The sequence below is a fragment of the Phytophthora ramorum genome, assembly GCF_020800215.1.
Source record: "Phytophthora ramorum isolate Pr-102 chromosome Unknown Phyram_PR-102_s0002, whole genome shotgun sequence".
Classification (NCBI taxonomy): Eukaryota; Oomycota; class Peronosporomycetes; order Peronosporales; family Peronosporaceae; genus Phytophthora; species Phytophthora ramorum.
In genome coordinates this window covers 1,198,341-1,218,932 of record NW_027150648.1, presented here as the reverse complement: position 1 = coordinate 1,218,932, position 20,592 = coordinate 1,198,341, and the positions used below count along the sequence as shown (strand labels likewise).

Genomic DNA, 20,592 nt, shown 5'->3' with positions numbered 1-20,592 from the left:
TATGAGAATGATTATTCAAAGCCCCAAGAATTAGTGGTCTTATTGTTTAGCTCTGCGTGGGGATAGACTGGTCACTTTAAGTGCAACTCCGCCGTCCACGTGCTCCTTACTTACTGCATTCGTTACAGACTTGGGATCGGATGATCTCGAGATGGGAAGTGTTTACTGCCACGGATGTGTTTGCTGTAAAAGCGGTGGGAGACGCGCGGGGTGGCCCATTCCTGGTTGGCGTTAGTTTTAGTTTTGAGGCGTGAAGCGGGGCCAGACCACGGGAAGATCGTGCCTCAACCTTTAATGTGGGCCACGCATTCATCCGTGGCAGCAGCAACGTCCGTGTTTGTTCGCACCCCGGTCTCGTTTCTTGCCAACCGGTGAGATGCTCTAAGAGTAGGAATAGGATAAGTTTTGGACCGAGATATTGTGTTGATGTACATGTACCGCCTGCCAAGCAGTGCTTGGCCACTTCACAACTTACTTTGCAGCGCGCAAACATCGTAACATGCGCTCGTTCAGCATTATATTGCTCCTGATCGCAGCCATCTTTCTTGGACTCGCCACTGCGGTCTCCACGCACAAGAATTCCAACTGGGCCTCTGTCTCGAAGATTACTGTGGGCGGCGGGGAAAAGAAGCTTCTCAGAGGGCTAGCTGCTGATCAAGGCAAAAACAGCGAGGAGGAGGAGCGAGCGCTGAACTTGAACTTTGACTTCTTGAAGAAACTGAAAATCCCTGGAGTAGGTGCTCTCAAAGCAACACTTCGGGCGCGGAAGGCGGAGAAGCCGAAGGCGGCCAACATGTTCAAGATCATGGGTGAGAGAGATGATCAGATTTTCCCGAAGTTTGACGAGTGGTTCAAGGCAAACTTCATGGAAGCTGACGACGTCATTCCACTGTTGGTGGCTGCTGGCAAGACAGACACTGAAGCTGGTGCCATTGCCATACGATACCGCGATTGGAAAATGACCAAGATTAACAGGGCTCCACATTAATGAGCAAATGGGTGACATCGACAAATACACGTCTACTGGTGGCTAGTACGTGATACTGCTGCAGTATTAGGGCATGAAGCACCAAGTGCCGCCTCGAAGTTTAATCTCGCAGAGTACGGATGGGTATCCAAGAAATTTGAGATGAGCAGTATGAAAAACAATAGTAGGACAGAGCAGGCAGTTCAACTGTCAACACAGTTTTTCTACTCTATTTGCTCGGCTAAATTTGTGTGTTGCTATGGGTTTACAAGAGGATCACGGGGTATGGTCGATGCAGAAAATAAAGGATTCCTCGAGCTGCTGCGGTGGCTCAATCAGCAATGCAATGCTATTGAGAACAGCAACGTTGAAGGGGCTTGGAGAGCTTATAACTGCGGCGATGAATACGGAGCTGCGGTGGCATCTCAAGATTATGAAGTAATTGAATGCACTGCCGCGGCTTGCGGACGCCTCAAAGTGGTAAACGGCTTCACGCGAGCCGTCTAGAGGGCTGCATAGCAGCAGTGATGAATGGCGCAGCACGTTCTGGTTTGTGAAGGGGTTGAACGCTCACAGAAGTCAAAAGGTTGCGCGCTCGATACAATGGATGGAGCTGGAGCGGGCCGCAACGATGTCGTTCGCTTCTTACATTTGTTTCGAAGCTACAGATTCAGCAGTGGATCTCGCAATTCTTTGGGTCATTTCAAAGTACTGTAGTTTTTCATGCGCGGGATCGTGACGTGGAAAAGAACGATCGTTTGAGCGCACTGCTCGGCTCGGTTCAGAGCCGCAAGAAGCACCTTTAACCCCCCCCCCCATTCACCTATGTCAGAGGGTACGACAAGTTTGAAATCCTGGGGTGACACGTGAATGCCGGCGATTGTTTGATGAACTTTCGTATGTTTCACAGTGTAGGCAAGTGTAAAGCATGAAGCTGGCCTTGTTCCCGAGGATTTCTTGCCGTGGTGGATGGATCAAAATCAAACGTGAGGGCTGCTGCCCAGTCCAGGCATGGGAAGGTCTGTCCATGCAGCTCTCTCAAATCTAACCATTGCTGGTCGCACTCAATGTCCTGCTGCACGTACGCACTTCAACATTGCTCTCATGAGCCCAGCATTCGCAGAAGGTGTTCTCAAAGGTGTTGTTGGGTCCCCCCCCCGAGACTTCCCTGGCAGCGCTTCATTGCTCGAGCAAGCTCTCACTTTTCATTTCGCTCTGCCAAGCGCACTCGTCCAGTCTCCAAGCTCCAGCGTCGCGCAAGCACCGTCTTCAGCGGAGGCGAGGAGGAAGAAGAAGAAGATCGATGAAGGAGTCCCGACAGCCGAAGAGGTACCCGCCACATCTAAAAATGCTGTTCTTGTTAGTTGACGGACCTCCCAGTGCGGACGTAAGGCTCGAGGAGAATGCTGCGTCGACTCGAGAGCTGCTCAACGGATGTCACGTCACGCGACCTGCATGATGAGGCTGCGCACCGTCCAAATTTGCTTCAAGACAAGACGTAGCAGAAAAGTTTCCTAGTGCCTATCTGGAGGTGGGGAGGGTTGCATGGTGATAGCCGGCTCAGGCGTTAGCCCTTTCGGACTCTGTAGGCTACGTACCTATAGAAGGCCCTTCGGGGAATAATGGGTTAATCCAAAGCACCACCGACACTACAGCACAACAAGGCAGAACATCATACTTCCAAGTAAAATGCAAACCGTGAGTTTGTTCGTGAAAACTTACTCGGAAACTTAAAAACTCCAATCGAAAAACTCGATCGCCATACCAAATGCAGACCTCCGTCTCCTCCGCCCGTCACAGCTCAGTCATTGCGCTGTCCACCACGCCGCCAATCAGCGCTCGGATGGACGCGATACTCTCGGCACTGCCATCCACACGGGACAGAATCTCCATCGCCGACGCCCACTCCTTGACCACCTTGGCCTTCTCCAAGGACGCCGCCATAATGTCACTTTTCTCCTCTTCAAAGATGTCCCCAGTACGTTCCAGCACCTTCTTCTTCTTGGGCGCCTCCTTCTTCTTCTCTACCTCTTCACGAACTCTCTTCGTGTGCCGTTTCTCTCCTTTGTCCTCTCCCTTCGTCGTCTTCTTATTCGTCTGTGGGGTGGCATTTGGCACCGGAGCTTTCCCCGCTTTAGGAGTCACAGTCGACTGAGCCGAGACTTTTTGGGGGGTACACGCCACACTGTCCTTCCAGTAGTCCACCAAAAGAGCCACAAAATTGGGCTTCGCGTGGTTCTTTTTCGGGTGCAGCTCCAGTAGCACGCAGGCCGAGCGCAGTGTCCTGGCCTTGCAGCCGTTGAGTTGGTCGCGCAGCTCGTCGATGTCACCTTCCGGAGGGAAGACCTGCACGAAGTGGGTCACGTCGGTGGCCTCATTCATCACGTCTGATAAATTATCATGGTTCGCAGGTTGCTCGGATAAGTAATTCCCCTCGCTCGAGGGCACGGCCTCGCCCTTCCAGTACGAGACGAGCAGCGAGATGAATCCTCCTTTCTTGTTCTGCTTGCGGACGCCGGGCAGGTTGAAGCGACTGCAGGCCGTGCGCAGGTCGCGGTGCGTGCAGCCGCTCAGCTGGCTCTTGAACTCGTCCACGTCTCCGTCGGGCGGAAACGTCTCGACGTAGTCCATCAACCGCGGCACCAAGTCCGCCATCGCAGTTTGCGTTTTTGTCGAGAGGCTTTCCAAGATTTCCGCCCTCGTGTACATAGATATCTTTATATATCGATATCTGTTTATATGGGTTTATACCGTGCCGATATGTATAATAAACAGTGATAGTACATACATATCAGACTGTTTATACGGATATCATGTTAAACTCAATGATATCAATTGTGGTGTGGTGGTACAGACTGCTTGCCCTTTCACTTGCTTTTTGGCTCGCGATCGGCAACTAAAATGGCGGAAGTGCAGCTTGTTTGCCTCTCCTGTTCGTTGGTGATCACAAGTGCAGAACGGTCCATCGCTCTGGGCGCGTCAGCTTCGACTTGCTCTGATTACGACCTGCGCTCGTCACTGGCGCTGGTGCCGCCCCTTCTGGAGCTGCTGTTCTACACGGCGACTAGCGAGAGTCTGCGCTTCTTGAGCTACGTGGAGACGCAGCACGAGGTGTCGCTCGTGTTCGAGGAGCAGCTGCTGGACAAGTTCCCGCCGGGGGCGCTGGAGTTCGAGTCGCTGCGCTGGAAGGCGCTGCAGGTGGCGTCGGCCGGGCCCGGCGCCTTTTTGAGCCAATTAGCAGTGCTCACGCAGCTCACGACGGAGCTGGCCGCGCACGGGCTCAGCGTCTTCCAGATCTCGACGTACCAGTCGGACTATGGTGAGCATTGGAGGGGGTAGAAGGAGGTAGGTTGAGACTCATTTGTGACGTAGTTTTGGTGAAAGTGGAGGACTTGGACGCGGCCATTGGCTGTCTGCAGCGCTTCTGCTGCATTGAGATGGAGAACGGGGACGAGCTGCGAGTACCAGGGGAAGTGAACGCAACGGAAGAGGTAGAGCAGAAGGAGGACCCGGTAGCGGTGCATCACCACCCGCTTAGTGTGCCGGACGTGAAGCTGCATCTTGTGCAGTTGAACAGGGCGTTTGTGCGCAGACACTTGTACTCGCTCGTGGAGCTGCTGTTTAAGCCGAGGCTGGAGGACGAGGGGACGAGGTTCTTGAGCTACTCGGAGACGGGGGATGATATCTCGGTGGTCACGAGTGACGAGCGGTTCCTTGACAAGGCACGAGCACTCATGGAACAGGGGGATCAGGGAGTGCTCGTGTCGCCGGACTTCTGGAGACCTGTGCAGATCGGCAACACGAAGCTGGGCTTTGCCGAGACGGGTATTGTTGCGGGTCAGACCCAGGTGCTGGTGAACGCCGGCACCACTGTATTTTACCTGAGTACCTACGCCACGGTACGAGCGTTGGCATTGTGGTTTCGATTGAGAACGCCGTTCTCACGTGTGTATTTGCCAGGACTTTATGTTGATCAAGGAGGACGAATGGGACGACGCTCTACCAATTCTGAGAGATCACTTCAGCCTCCTTGAAGGTGCCTTCGCGCCGCTGACTGCCTGAGCTAGAGAGAAACGTATTTATGACAGGCAGGCGAAGGAAGACACGACGCTAGAAGTACGAGGGTCGAGATAACGAGAGCTCCCTGCTGATGAATCGTGTGCAGGCTAAATAGCTCAAATGGACGCCGCTGTATGTATATTGTGGTGATTTGTTCAGATCAAGCTTGCAAGGCTTCGTAGGCATTGGCTGTGCTGAGCAGTTGCATCTTGAACGGTACCTTGCCGTGATCAGCTGTGGTGTGTGCATGTGAAAGCGCCACATTGCCGTTGTTAGCCAGCTGCAGCGACGCCAGAAAGAGCCGACAGACCTCGAATGGACTCTTCCCGCCCACCAGTGTCTCGAATGGCACCGTCTCGATCTCCTCCTCGTCTTCGGGTACTGGGTCCAGCCTCGCCCGTTTGTTCGTCGCTTTATCTTTCCTCGTCGCTCTGCTGTGCTTGTCCAGGCTGGTGCTCTTTTGCTCCTCCTCCAGACGGTCGATGATCTCACGGCCATAGTGATGGATATCAAAGGCCGGGTGCGCATCCTGCTGCTTGAGCAGAGGCGTCAGCTTCTCCTGCCAGTCGCTGACCTGTTTGCTCAGGTCTGTCTCGCGCACGTACTTCTCAGTACCGGACATGAAGGAGGCCAAGTGTTGCCTGCAGATCTCTTCGTACGTAAGCGGTCCACCGGAACTGCCCGTGGCAGCAGCGGCTGCCTCGTACGAGCCCATCGGGTCGTCCATGTCGTTCCCTTGGTCCCAGTCGCCGCCATCAAACCCATCGTCGTAAGCATTGTCGTCTCCGTTGTCGTCGTCCTCGTCATCGTTAGTTCCGTTAGCATCATGTCGGAAAGCCATATCCAGTCGTGCTGTCGCCGTGGACAGCGTCAACGCTTGCATCTGGTCGTTTCCTTCGGCTTCCTCTTCCTCCATAGCCTGCTCGCGCAGCAACATAGCCTGAGCACTCTGCTTCTCCCGAGCTTCGCAGCGACGCATGGCACTGCGCCACTTGGCCTCACGCTGCCAGAGCGCGTCGCAACTCTTGACGAGAAGTGGTGCCTTGCAGAAGGTTCGTTTGCACGTCTTCTCCAGTGGGTTGTCGCTCAAAGTCTCAGTCCAGACCCACGATGCCCACTGCGGTCCGTCCGATCCCATAAAGAAGCGCTCCTGGAACGTCGGGTCGGACAAGCCGTCCTGCTCGGCATCGTCGTCCATGCCCACAGCGCTCTCCTTGTTGCTGAGAGCTGCAACACCTGCCTTCTTTTTCTTGTACGCCGGCACTTTCGGGTATGATCGGCCCTTCCGGAATGGCCGTGCCACCGAGGTGCTGGCATCGTAAGCATCCAGAGGTGCCCACGGGTCCTTTTCATCCGTCGGAGGTGCTGTAGCCGAGCGAGTTACACGACCCAGCGGCTCTGGGGCGGACGCGCCTTCCTCTTGCGCAGTATCTCCAGTGTTTTCCACGGGGACGTCCTGGTCCATCGCATCCCCACCGTCGTACTCGTAGTCCGGCTGCTCGTCCAATCCATTCCCATCTCCGCCATCATCCTCGCTAGCGTCCATATCATCAAAGTTCAGCGCCATTGCGGGGGTCTCGCCATCCGCCGCCACCCACATGCCCTTTTGTTTGCCCGGCGTCTCGCCAAACGCAAGCGACTGGTCTCCAATCGCTTGCTGCTGCGGCCGCAAGTACTTCTTGCTCGCCTCGTCCAGCAGCAGCACGCCCGTGGCGTGCAAATTGCACGACATCAGCTTGAACGTCTCTCCGTGGTCCCGTTCATCTGGCACGAGCGAGCCCATGAGCGCAATGGACGCCTGCATGTTGTTTTTGCTCCTGTTAAGTGCGCGCGCCTCCTTCCTCTTCCTCCTCCTATCAGTCTCCGTCTCCTCGTCCTGCTGCGTCACCTGTTTCAGCGTAATGTGCGCAGCTTTGGCCTCCTGTAGCTCGTCGTAGAGCGGCAGTGGGTTGTTGAACGCGCCGGCCTCTGCGTCATCATTCTCCTCCTCGTCCTGTCCGTCTATTGGCTCCCCGTTCTGCTGATTCTGCGGCTTGTCGTCCTGCTGCTTGGACAAATGCGCGAGCGTCTGGAACACGAGCGCGTGCAGGTACTCGACTTTGCGGCTGTAGATGACGCTCGTGCCCTGGATGAGCAGCGCGGCCTCGGCGAAGTTCATGACGCTGTCCCCGTCTCTGTCGATGCTGGCGCCGTCCTCTGGGTCGAACGCGATGCTCAAGTTCTCGAGTTTGTCCATGTATTCCTCCAACTCGGAGGCCAAGTCGATGTTCCAGTTCTTGCTCAGGTCCCTGAGGAAATTAGAGAGCAGGAAATAGGTCAGAAGAGGGAGGAGACGATGCAGAAGAGGATGAGAGAGAAGAGCACGCACCGAATGGGCTGCAGCAGGTGCTGCAGACGTCCCTCGCTCATGTCGAATGCTGCTGCTGCGGCCGCTTTTTGGGGACTGGAACGCGCGATAATTTGAATGTTGGAGGAACGCTGATTGGCCGAAAATCAGACGACAGCCAAATCTTGAAACCAATTTTTGGTTAGCTACGATATTTTGCACTTGCACATTTATTTTTGTGGTTAAAACACTGCATAATGTCGGGGTAATTGTCGACATGCTTCTAGCTGACATTGATCCGTACGTGCATAGTGATGTGGCCACCGTCCGCCGCACGCGGGATCCACAGCAGCAATGACCCGCCACCTGAGCCTGGCAAGCCGAGCAAGCCAGGCCGCCACCGATCGAGGTACATGTTCTTGTCTTGTAGCTCAGGGACGGTGGAGTCCCAAACCACCGTCTCACCTGCGCCGACGTCCACTTCGGCATAGTCTTCTCCACCCGTATGAATGACCACCGTCACATCCTCCTTATCCGTGCTTTCAAAGATAAGACGAACGACTCCGTCACCCGCCTTGGTCCACGATCCGTAACTACCTTCGAACGCCTCATCCACAGTCATGAGACCCAGCGCATCGTATAGAGTGCCATCGTCGATCTCGCCAAGGTAGGCGGTGGGTCCACAAATGGGCTGCACGAATTGAGACGCCAAGTACGCGATCCCTGTGGGGTCGACCGTTGAGAGCACGACGAGGCCCATGTTCGAGACTTCGAGCAAATACTCGTCTTCCGCGACGGATGCCCCCATATCTGTCGTAGCCTTCTCAATCAGCTGGTCAATAATCACACTGAACGTTCTCCGGAGTAGATCACGCGTCTCGTAGGCTGCCGAGATGGTCTTCGTGGTTAGCAACTCGGCCATACAGTTGTTGGTAACCGCAGGAATGTCATTTAGCACAGTGGGGGACTTGTACACCGTCACTCGAATGTCATTGACGGCAGCGTTGGGTGTGTCATTGCGAACGTCGTTGACAGCGTAGACGACGCGATCTGCGAGACGCTTGAGCTCCCAGCCACACGTTGAATTCTTATCGATGAGGTCCTGAAGTTCGTCCGTCGTCGTAGACGAATCGTTCAGTGCACCACTACCTGTGAGCATGTTCAGCACATTCCCCCCCGTCGACAGGATTTCATCACCATTTGTGATGGCTTGCTTCACGATGCCTTCTACGACCGTCACCACCATGTCGATATACTGGGCCTTCTTCGGGACAGGCAGGCCAAGGCAAGCACACACGGCGACAGGCAAATCAATCAGCACGACATCAGACTGATAAGCCACCGCCAGCAGCTCCTCTGTAGTAGTAATACTTAGCACATTGCGCCGGCAGTTTTTTTTCTTAGCTTATTTTTACAAGAAGAATAGGTTTAATCGATTCTAATACCCAGCTGGTGTTTCTAACCAGACAACCAATCGATAACCTCACAGCGTAAGGAGTCATTTAACTCATATGAACTATGTCTAAGATCAGTTAAAGCTCCTTCAGCAACAGTACCATGCACCCCCCTAATTAATTAACTTTTAAAAAAAAATAAAGGGCTATGTATAGAGATACACCCAGCTGATAACATGTCGAACGAATTAACTTTTGGAAAATACAAGGACACCCAGATCGAAGAAGTATATTCTTCTGATCCTGGTTATTGTCGATGGGCATTCAATCAACCCAATATTGAGGAGGAGATCAAAATATTCTCACACTCCAAATTTCTAACTGATAATAATTCATATATGATGACGTGGGGAAAATATCGCAGTAAGTTTCTCAAGCAGATCAGTCGAATTGATCCCAATTACATTGATTGGCTTCGTAAGAGTCAATTTGTAATTGACAAATGCCCTAAGCTGTTAGCAGAATTGAACTAAGATATTAGTTTTTTTCTTAAGCTGTGGTATAGTCTAATACCTCCCCAGTTAATCTATCGAAGGTTAGTTCTTGTTCGGACACAACCAATACTAACATATTGGTGCCCTGACATCCAGCATTCACACCTTGGATCTGAATCGCTTGGGGGACATCACGCTCAGTTAGACGACTAACGTCAGCAATGAGAACACGGTTAGTTAGAGACCACGTCTGGTAGTCAAGAAGACCATTAACACCTTGTCTCCGAACGGTACTCGCCTCTGACGCGTAAGCGCATGTCGTAAGTTACGACGTACAGAAAGACTTGGTATTTGTATAGACCATGTGTTTCAGGTCGGGATAGGTGTATAAATTGTCAGCAGGTTTTCCGGTCAATGTCGTCAGTCATACGGCATTGTGAGCGAGAAATCGCTGCGCAACGTCGTAACTTACTCCACTTGCAGGCAACATATGGCTGAGGAGGTGCACTGATCTGCAGCTCATTTCAGAAAACGCATGAAAGAAGGTACGTTGGCTCAACAAACTTTGCATTCAACCACACGAAGCTCACCACTCATCAACTGAAACGCATCCTACACGCTCACTCACCATTGCTGTCAGAGTCAGAGTCGCCGCCATCGCTTCCTTCATCGCGAACGAGCTGCAGTTCCCGCCGTGTCTTCTTGCGTTTTCCTGCGTTCTTGCCGGGCCGGCGCAGCACGACGCGCTTCCCCAGGCCGGCCGGAATGTCCTGCCCGGCGCCGAAGTCGTCGTGCCAGATCTCGAAGCAGGTCTTGGCGATGCCCTTGTAGTCGCGGCGGATCTTGTTGCAGAGCCAACACTTGGCGTTGTCGATCGAGCAGCGCTCGCAGAAGAACGTCGTCGCGAAGGACGTTTTCTTCTCGGTGCGAAGGAGCGCGCAAACCTTGCAGGACCGTTGACGCCGCTTCTGAACGCCGGTGACGGTGACCCAGTCTTCCGACTGCTCGAGTGCGTGCGCAAGGCGGAATGGTGTTCGCCTACGCTTCTGGCGGGAGGGAGGTGGCGTCACTTCGACCCCTGCAAAGTCCTCGGCCTTCAGTTGAAGGAGCTGGTTCTGCAGGACTGTGAACCACTCCGAGCGCTTCATCGAGACGGTGCCCTTGATCTTGGCCGCCTCCATGTGGGTCAGGAACGCGTTCACCAGCGCCAGATCGAGGAACCCCAAGAACAAACCCTTGTAGTACTTGGTAAACCGCGTGGACATTTGCAGAGAGAAGCTCTGGAGACGGAGTTGATCGTGGCGATCTACTCCGCCCATCCAGTTCTGGTAGTCCTTCACCGACTGGGGACATCCAACTTGAATCGAACCCACCCGCTTGACCTTCCTCTCGAGCGTGGCCGGCGTCATGGCGGAGCCCGTGCAGAGATAGTAGACCGGCTTGCGGTCCCACCAGAGGCACGAGATCATGGCGGGGATTGAAACAGAGCGCGTGAAGACGAACGAACCCCTTGGGATGCTTGCAGGGCGGGTCTTGTGCTCGGACTTGATGCTCTTGTCGAACCCCAAGCGGTTTGTCATGATCGTTCCGACGACGTACACCTTCATCTTGAGCAGCTCGACGGCGAGAAGAACCGAGGTGTAGTATCGGTCGATGATCACAGCATGCCAGTTGTGGCGCGATTGAGGAATGAACGCAGTCTTCAGGTTCCGCAAGACAGCCGCTGCTCCAGTCTTGGCGTCAATTCCAGTATCTCCTCCATCGTTGTTCCGCTTGCCCACATAAACTTCGAATCTAGATCAGTTACGACATAAAGATGTGTTAGCACTTATTGCACGTCGTATGTTACGACATAAAAAAAGATAAAAAAAAAACCTGTGGCAGTACGCTGTCTTTGCGCCACACAGCATAAATAGTTTGGAACCGTATCGGTGCGGCTTGTCCGACATGAACATGCGCGTCGTGTTGCGCTTCGACGTGGCAGGAAGAACGCCTTCATCAAAAGAAAAGATGGCTGGAAGCGACCAACCAGCCAAGAAACGTTCTTGGGTCTTGTCCACTACAGGACGCAGCTTCCACAGTTTATCGCGGCCGTGGTCGGCGGTGTTGTCGACAAAGTGAAGGTCACGCAGGATGTTTTGGCAGCGATCGCGCGACATGTACCGCCCGAAGAGTCCGGCTGGAATGGCGCCGTCCTCGACCATGGACCAATGCGCAGCAAAGCTCCTCTTCTGAGGACACAGCATGCGTGCCACTAGAAGCCCAACCACACGCAAAATCTCGTGGGCACCGTACTCCTCGGGTGCTCTCAAGCGCCGTTCAATCTGCGCGGCGGTCTCACGTTGACGTCCGGTCTGTAGCGCCGCCATCCTTTCTGCCCGCTTCGCAACTTGCTGCAAAAAGTAGCGGTTAGTCTCCTTTGCAATCGAAACCCACACGGTTTTCGGTACGAAGAAAAATAGTGTCAAGAGTGGCGATCGCCACACATCCAGCAGATCTCCAACAGGTCGGGCCTCGTCCGCACCCAACCCAGGGTACGCAGGAGTACCGGTCTCCAACTCTGTCATGGCTGGGGTCCACTGCATTGCCCGAAGTGCTTCTGCGCGCTGTTTGAGAGCTGCTTTGCTCAGTTCAACGTTGCCACCAATATGCAGCGATGCCAGAAAAGCCTCGTCCATCTCGGCGGCGTCGCTATCAGAGATTTCGTCGCCCCCCTCCTCATCAAACTCGTCGCTTCCACAGTCGCCGTCGTCGTCGCATATGCCAGCACTATCGCTCTCATCAGAGCTGAAATCCTCATACTCACTGCTGCTCTCCCCGGTCTGCAACACGTTCACGTCGGCGTCGAGTTTCAGCGGGATCCGTGTTCGCCGTGTAGGAGCAATAGGTGAAGTAACAGCACGTTCGTCCTCCCCCTCACTCTCCAGTCCCGACGCATCCGACAGCAGGCGCAAGCTGGCTGCTGCATCTCGCTGCTCCTCGCTGTGCTCTCCGTCTCCGCCCTCCCCTCCAACATGCTCCTCGCCGTGCTCACCGCCGCCGCCCTCCTCTCCAACATGTTCTCCGCCACCACCACTGCCCTCCTTCCCAACACGCTCTCCGCCACCGACCTCGTCTCCAACATGCTCACCGTTGCCGCCCTCCTCTCCAACATGCTCTTCGTCCTCCACCAGCAATCCCGACTCGAAGGCGTACTCCACCACGGCACGCTCACCCACCAGCACGTTCTCGCCCTCCGGGCTTTTATATGTCCACTCCGTCTGAATGCCGGTCGGCCGCTTACACGTCCACCCCGCCGCCCTGAGCTGCCGCCATAGGTGTCCGAAGTCAACGTCGTGTGGTGCCGCGGCGGGGGCGGCGGGTTTCTCTCGACGACTAGACCGCATGCACGCCAGTCCGCATATTCTTGAATGAGCGGTCTGGACCAGAGTGCCATCCATCACGCATCCGAACCCATCCTCTGACCCGGTTTTGTGAACTTGTCGCAGAGACCTCTCGCAGCTTATATGCAACGGTTGTCTGAAAAACACTTGATTAAAGTATGGGGAAATCGTGCTCATACTTTAATCAACTGTAACTCGCTCAATGTCGTAACTTACGACATAGAAAAAAGGACATGTCGTATCTTACGACGTTAGGAGACAAGGTGTTAACCAGCTCAGGGGTGAGATCACCATTGATCGATGCAATTTCAGCTACCTCATTAGTGAAGTGGTGGAAATCGTAGTCATGGCTGATATCGAAGGTCTACTGGGAACCGGTACGAACGTTAAAGTTTCTAATACTGGAATGTCCAACGAGCTGAATCGAAAGGACTTTGGAACTCCTGAACTGCTGCTGAGGCCAAACTACCAGTTTGTTCGGCAAAAGGCATCAAGATTACATATTTCGCATTCTTAATAGAAGCCGATAGTTGGAATCGAATGCAGCATTAGCTGAGTCGATTGCTTACCAGTGCCAGCGCGCTGGTAGAACCACTGAGCATAGCAATCATTAAACCGAAGTTTCTTGACTGGCTTTGAGATGATTGCTTGAGGGTTCTCAAGATACACAAACGGAACGTAAAGACGCAAAGTGGTAAAAGGCATATAAGTACCATCAACAGTAGGCTCTAGCGCATTGACAACAGCACCCCAAGCAATACTGAACCCGGCAGAAGCAGCAAGGACTCCAGCCATCGGATTCCCAGTAGAAGAAGCAGAAACCGTGATTGGACAGGTATTACCAGAGGCAAGAGTAGTACTGGTTAGAGACATACCCTTCGAAGCATCCACGGTAATAGTAGAGGTACCCTGATTGACTCGGAAGCGGAGGCGGATTTGAGGGTTCGCCATGAGATCTAACTCCTTAAAGATAGGGTGAAGATCAGTTAGCTTTACCTTTAGCATGTAGTTCCACGTCCCCATAATTCCATTAGCCGTTCCAACGCCAGCTACGAATGCACCACGCGCCAGTTGATTTGAGATTGTGGTAGAAGCAGCAGCAGCACCAAGTGAAGGCCACGACATGGAGAAATCCGATCCAGCGTTAAGAGGGTTCGACAACAGACGCTTTACAAGACCATCGTTAGCGATGGAGGCCCCTCCAGAGGGACCAGTTGTAGCGAACGAAGATGAGAAGGCAGTAGTGTTTGCGTATCCATCTCCAGTTGTCGAGCTTGTAGTTGAGCTGTACAAAGCTGACTGAGCAGCATCCGGATACAGGTATGATTCAGCTCCGTGCTTTTCAACGTACCGAGGACTGTAGCTTGTCTGAGCGCGGATATTGTTCCAAAACAGCTTGTAATCAGCCATCGAGACAATGGTCTTACCATTGAGTTCAAGAGACATGCTATCGATGACATTCCAGTTGCCACACTTCAAAGTAGCACAGAAGCGATTAGCAGCAGCGGTCTGAGCAATAGCACCATTTTTCATCGAGACCTTGTATGGGAGCATGATGTATGCATCGCGAAGACACGCAAATCCTTCAGAGCCGTTTAGCTGAGCTGTAGCATCGATAGTGATAACACCGTTCTGATACGAGCCTTGATTCAGATCGATCACAAAAGGTACGCGTTTGCCAGAAGATACCTTGATCTCCGGATCGCTTTGCAGCGAGCTCTGGTACAAATACTGATCGGATAGTTGAGTTTCGCTCATTGTTGAATCTATATGGTTTCTAATATACTTTCGTTGAAATTAATTATTATGAGCGATCTCATTAAGCCAATCACCAGTGACCCCGATCTCATTGAGCTTGCAGATCGAATTGGAGTACATCTGGACGGAATATTTGAATCAAATGAAATATTGAAACCGATTTCGAAGAAAGGAACCTATTTGATACTATTGAGGCCTCCTAACCTTGATGTAGGGCATTGGACCTGTGTTGATAATGGTGAATACTTTGACAGTATGGGCGAAGCAGCTCCTACCAAGTATGGAATTGGAAAGTACAATCCACTATTGCGGTATATGGTGCATACTCTGGTTGTATTGCAAACAAAACAGGAAGATTGGACTATTGAGCCGATTCAAAGACTTGAATTTAACCATTCTTTAATAATAAATCAATCATGAAATATAATCATGGCATTCAAAGAATTAGCCGTTTCAGCGTCGGTTCCAGAGATAAAGCTCAAGCGAGCGTTCAAGACCGGTACTCTATCCTTGACTAAAGATGAGTTGAATGGCTCTGGTGCTACGCTTCATCTTCATCCTGAATCGTATGTTAACGAGCGATAATGGTAGTGAATTCATGAATGCTCAAGCTCAGGAATTTTTCAAAGGCAAAAAGATCGACCATTTCAACAACGAGCCAGGTGATCATGGAACTATGGGTAAAATTAAACGATTCAACCGAACTATAAAGCAGAGACTAACCAAGATGTGGCTGACCGATGGTCGCCCGGGAGGGGTTTCACCCGCTCCATCTCAAAACGGATTACGCAAAAGCTAATCAGCGACGTTATTGGCAACTACAACAGCACTGTTCATCGATCGATTGGAATGACGCCAAATGAAGCCAAAGGCCGAGTAATGGAGGCAGATTTGACTCATAACCAAGGTGAAGCTGATAAGATTGAGAACGAGTTCAGCGTTGGGATCAATGTGATCTATCGGCTCAAGAAGGGAACGTTTGAAAAGGAGGCTGCACGTTGGAGCAAGGCTGTATATTCAGTGGTAGGAATTGATGGCTATCGAGTCCAAATTCGCTCAAATAATGGTCATACGCTTTACAAAGCTCCAAATAACCTCAAGAAGGTTCAATCAGAGACCACTGAGGCTACAATCAATCGAGGCGATATCCTTGAAGCTGAGAAGATCTTAGATCATAAAAAGATGCGAACTGGTAAGTTCAAATACTTCATTCGGTGGCTGGGAAATGAACCTGATTCCTGGGAGCTGCAAGATAATCTCAGATTAGTTAATAAAAGTAGAAAATCGACTCTTGAAAAGGAGTATTGGCTGACGCAAAAAAAAAAGAGACATAATTAGCTTGATAATAAATTTGATAGAGACATCCTCTGTAGCTTTGACTCAAGTATACTATTTCCACTATTATATTAAGATTTTTTTGTAAATATCTGACTTGATATATAGACACTAACCCATAGGAATGTGCCAGAACTGCTTACAAAAAAACCGTGAGCTTGGTAAGCTACGGCGAAAGTTGTGGATCATTCAGGAAGTAAGCAGAATCAAGAACGAGTTGGTGAATCTCGATGCAATATCAAATTTTCGTAAAACGGTAGTAAATCGTAAGTATCAGCGTGAATTAGAAGCAATCTTTGGCGTTCCGTTTCATTCCATTAAAGATCGATATTTCAATTTACTAAATGAAAGAAACCATATATGTCATTCACATGCAACATTTCGTCATGATTCAGTTATGCCGAGCTACTGGTAATTTCCTATATTTTTTTATGATACACAGGATATAGGCACAATGTTTCCTTCGTTCTCATCCCTCGCTCAGAGAGAGCAAAAGCGACAAGATCTTCTCGAACGATCTCAACGACGTGTCCAACAAGCTAAAGCGAAGCGGGTTATGTATGAAGGTGCATCATGGGCAAGCGACGTAGATAGCACTGTAAGCACAATGAATTCAAAAACCTCCACACCAGCTCAGACAGATTCGTCTGAGCAATTAAAAAAAAATGAGTGATAAATTCTCTCAGACAAACCCTGAGGTCTCAACAGTTAAAATGGTTGATAGTGAAGCACAGGCTCGTCCCGAAACTGCTGATAGTGGATTACAGGCTCGTCCCAGCACAACTAATAAAGAATTACAGGCAACCTTCATGACTACTCATACAGGAGTTCAGGCAAGCCCCAATACAGCTGATATTGGAGTTGAAACATATAAATCTCCACAAATGATAAATGCTTCAACTTCGACTAAAAGTGTTCGTGAAAGCCCGCTTGATACGGAAGAGCAAGTGCAATCCAGGTCTTGGATTAAACACCTATTTGGAGAAAATCCTAACTGGGTTGCGCTCCAAATCCACCCTATTCGAAGGAAAAGTGGTAAAGACGATCCGAGATACCTTCTGGGAGAAAAGGGATCTGTAATTTCTGTTAGAAATGGCAAGAAAAACAAAAATTATGAATCATTTGATTGGGTAGCTACAGAATCAAAACTCAGAGATGTCTTGTACGATGGTGAAAGCAACTCAATCAATGAAGTTGGAGCCATGCGTGGCGAAGAAGATCGAGCGCGAACACTAACGCGATTGGAGAAGAAGAAGCGAGCAGGCGATGATTTAGAGGATCTCGATGTTGTTCTTAAGGATCGGAGACTACCTGATATCCGATTCAGTCGGAAATTTACATCGACAACATATGATAACGAGCAAAGTCGATTAAAGCTGCTTTGGATTGTAGTAAAGAATCAGGATATGCTGGAATCTAATGGATTGAAAAAAGCATCACTCCGATCTTCAAGCAGAAGTTCAAATCTGATGAAAACGGCTTGAAACAATATGTTTGGATTAAAATGGGGTCTATCGATGTGTATGGGAGAGATTCAAACCTGAAGCATAAATCAGCAATCAACAAGGTTGATTGGCAATCGACTCTAAGAGCATTCTTAGAAATGATAAAGAGCAGAGGGTTAAATATCTCAATGGTAGGAGCAAGTGATGCCGAGAGGTCTATTAAATCATATGAGGCAACTGGTGATGATTATGATCGAGAAGCACGTCGTGATATCAAAACTGGATTAGATGAAGACAGGGATCATACGATGTCAATCCCAGACAGTGAGGCTAAAATTATTTTGTCCGAGTACTACAAGCGTCTCTTCGATGACGGGATTCAAATTCCACTTCGCCTCCGACCGATTGTAAATTACAAAGACGGTTTCAGAGCTCACGATACGTACTATTTCGGTTCTCCAGGTGAGAAACAATTTTTAAAACTAAGAAACTCGGACCATAAGGTTGTTTCTGGAAAGGCATTGACTGGTTTACTCAGAAATATTCGATGGATGGATACCTTTCTATTTCTGCTTAGTGAGTTGGAAGTTGCACAAGAGACTGCGAGCAATATTGAAGCCCCAGCTACAAAAGATGAGCTGAAAATGGTAGAGAATGTAAATGCTAATCTCAAGATTATTCGAGATGTCATTTTCAGCAACGCATCTGATGTGAAAAAGCAAAGTGATGAGCCATATGATCACGACGAAGTCCTGCAGAAGATTCATGATGATGCAGAGACAGCTTTTCAAGCATATGGAGAGGCTCAGAAGCGATATGAAGCAGCTAAGGAAGCTGTGAAAGGCTCAAACTCTAAAGCATTAAGATCAGCTTTGAAAGCCACACAATCAGCACTTAAAGCTACGAAGTCTGTATATAATTCTAAAGCTAAGCGATATTCGGACGCTCGCCCTAAATTAGAGGGTCGTGGTCTAAGAGGCGCTGGTTTAGTTCCATTGGATGGAGTAGTCAGACGCGGTAGAACCTACAACCTGAATGAAATTCAGGGGTTAGCAACACCTAGTGCGTATGTGTATCGCCAGCTTGGTAGCAAGTACATTCGTTTGCCAGATCTGGATGCCAAAACACTCGTAATTGTTCAGCCTAACCGTCGGAAATGCGGTCCTAAACGCCAGATTAGTGATAGTCTTCAAATCATGATCAGAACTCTTGTATATAAACAAAACATTGACCAATCTGCTTAAGATAAGCTCAGCATCGAGGACAAAAAACTGTTCAAGGAGATCCTTGCCATCACCCATCTCCAGTATAATTTCCACGATAAGCTCGAGGACCCACTTCAGACTCTACGAGCCGAGTATGATTAGCTAAAAGGAGAGCTTGAATTAGGCAACGATGCTCCAAGCATCATAAAGCAGCTAAAGTCTCTCATTGTAGATATGTACAGCAATCAACTTATCAATGATAACGAATTTAGAGATATTATCACTCGCCTACTATAGTCAGAGATAATGTTTTTCTTCAATCCGCGCATTATTTCAAGTTCTGGTGGCAGCTATGGTGATAACGCTGACCTCAATGTTGCTGAGCTAAAAGCTATCATGAAGAACCTAATCATCAACGATCGACCTCAAAAGACACAGGCAGCAGTGTGGGCAACTGATTTAAATAAAACTAACAAGAAGGTGGATGCATCGACTCAGACGCAGGGTGGCGTAGTATGGACTTACCAACCAAAGAAAAAAAATAAAAACTGTAAAAACGTTTCCCATCTAACTTATTCCATTTCTCATGAGTTTATTTTGATATCCACGATAAACGTTTTTTTATCACTGATACTAATCTCAAGTATTGCAGATTCACCATTAGGACTCTGTGTAGGGAGAAACACGCTATCACCTAAAACTATGATATGATCCGCTTTCAATAAAGTCGAGCCAATGATTTGACTTGGTTCATCGGTAGTCAAATTTGTTCTGAGGTCTTTACTCGGTCCGCAACCCATGATTATATTAGCTCCAAAGAAATTACAGCTGTACATTTCTATCATCGCGAAGCTTATCTTGTAACCGCTCGCAGATCCTCAATCTCTTTAACTAAGTACTGAATCATCTTCATATTGTATGCAGCTATACGACTATAATCAACGTTGAGTTGCTGTTTTGCCGGCTCAAGCGATGGGTCGGGTCCCTCTTCGATATCATCTCTATAGAAAACGGACACCAAATCAGTCAAATGAGCCAAGACGAGATCTTGGGTTAAGACTCCGACCTCCTGACCCGGACGATTCTCCGATTCAATCCAATCGTATAAGCAGACATCAATGGTATCGTACAGCCGTTTGATACGATCAAGAGGTGCAATCTGAATATTCTTCTTAAGGTGTCTGTCTGATGTCATAGCCATTGAAGTGCAAGTTATGTAGACTCCGAACACAGCACTGACGCTATAGCCTATAGGACCTAGAGCGCTCTCGGCCACTCCTGAGTCAGTCCTCAGTCTGTAGACCGTACTACCACCCGTCCCGAACGTGAAAGAGACTACGCCAGGAACATTGAATGGACAGGAAGGAGAGGTCGTACCGATCCCGAATCGGCCCCCGGCGGTCAAAATCATTTGAGTAGTATTACCTGTGCCGAATCGGAGATCAGTTGCCAAAATATTACCTATATATTATGCGTTTGTAGAAGTTCCAGCAGATCCATTAGATACCTCTAATTGGAGCTCGCATGGCGTTATGTTTGATCCGACGAATCGACACATCCTGGTATATGAGCCATCAAGGTAATCAAGCCCGCTACCTTTGATTTGAAAATACTCAGTCGTTGGAGTACTGTTTATACCAAGCTCTGTCAGACTACCCACCGTCGTTATGTAAGGTTGGTTGCCGTATCCCAAGAATCCATTGAGCAACCCCCTCGAAATGATGTTGCCAGATACGCTTAGAGAAGCTAGCGTACCAACACTCGTTATATTTGGCTGGGAGGCAGTCTGAAGAGTACCTGAAAGCGATGTTGCCGATATCGTACCAATATTTGAAATATTGTGACTTAGTGATATCACTGTCGTGGAACCTATTTGAAGCGATCCGAAATCACCAATCGTGCCAGAAGTCTTCGTGGTGCCATTGATGGTGGCAGCTGAGAATGAATTAACACCTGAAAAGTCTTTCGTTGAATTGAGAATCATTGCCTTAGAACCAGTAGCACCGCCCTCTGTTATGCCGAGGTAGTACGTCTGATTAAATGTAGTGTAAGCCGATACACCATCCCAAAACTTCAGCGACAATATCTGTAAGCCTGTTCCAGCTGTAGCCAGCGTCAGCGAAGAGAGAGTACCAACAGATGTAATTGATGGCTGAGCTGCCGTTTTGATACCTCCGTAAATGTTGGTAGCCGTGAGCGAGCTGATAGTAGCAATAGCTCCTGCGC

The 20,592-nt window shown here is 50.0% G+C and overlaps 4 protein-coding genes across 4 annotated transcripts; 2 read left to right on the top strand and 2 right to left on the bottom strand.

Annotated features, from left to right (window-relative positions):
* Positions 1–499: 499 nt before the first annotated feature.
* On the top strand, positions 500–988 carry KRP23_1805 (uncharacterized protein; the record flags this gene model as incomplete). The annotated part of the gene is made up of 1 exon (XM_067886460.1): positions 500–988. The coding sequence occupies one exon, from the start codon at positions 500–502 to the stop codon at positions 986–988; it is 489 nt and encodes a 162-aa protein (XP_067749138.1).
* A 1,773-nt stretch (positions 989–2,761) lies between these two features.
* On the bottom strand, positions 2,762–3,622 carry KRP23_1804 (uncharacterized protein; the record flags this gene model as incomplete). Its single annotated transcript, XM_067886459.1, has 1 exon — positions 2,762–3,622. One exon carries the CDS (start codon positions 3,620–3,622, stop codon positions 2,762–2,764), a length of 861 nt encoding a protein of 286 aa, XP_067749137.1.
* A 246-nt stretch (positions 3,623–3,868) lies between these two features.
* On the top strand, positions 3,869–5,029 carry KRP23_1803 (Cytosolic arginine sensor for mTORC1 subunit 1; the record flags this gene model as incomplete). The annotated part of the gene is made up of 3 exons (XM_067886458.1): positions 3,869–4,286; positions 4,340–4,866; positions 4,928–5,029. The coding sequence occupies 3 exons, from the start codon at positions 3,869–3,871 to the stop codon at positions 5,027–5,029; spliced, it is 1,047 nt and encodes a 348-aa protein (XP_067749136.1).
* Positions 5,030–5,186: 157 nt separating this feature from the next.
* Positions 5,187–7,435, bottom strand: KRP23_1802 (Condensin-2 complex subunit H2; the record flags this gene model as incomplete). The annotated part of the gene is made up of 2 exons (XM_067886457.1): positions 5,187–7,314; positions 7,395–7,435. 2 exons carry the CDS (start codon positions 7,433–7,435, stop codon positions 5,187–5,189), a joined length of 2,169 nt encoding a protein of 722 aa, XP_067749135.1.
* Between the last annotated feature and the right edge of the window lie 13,157 nt (positions 7,436–20,592).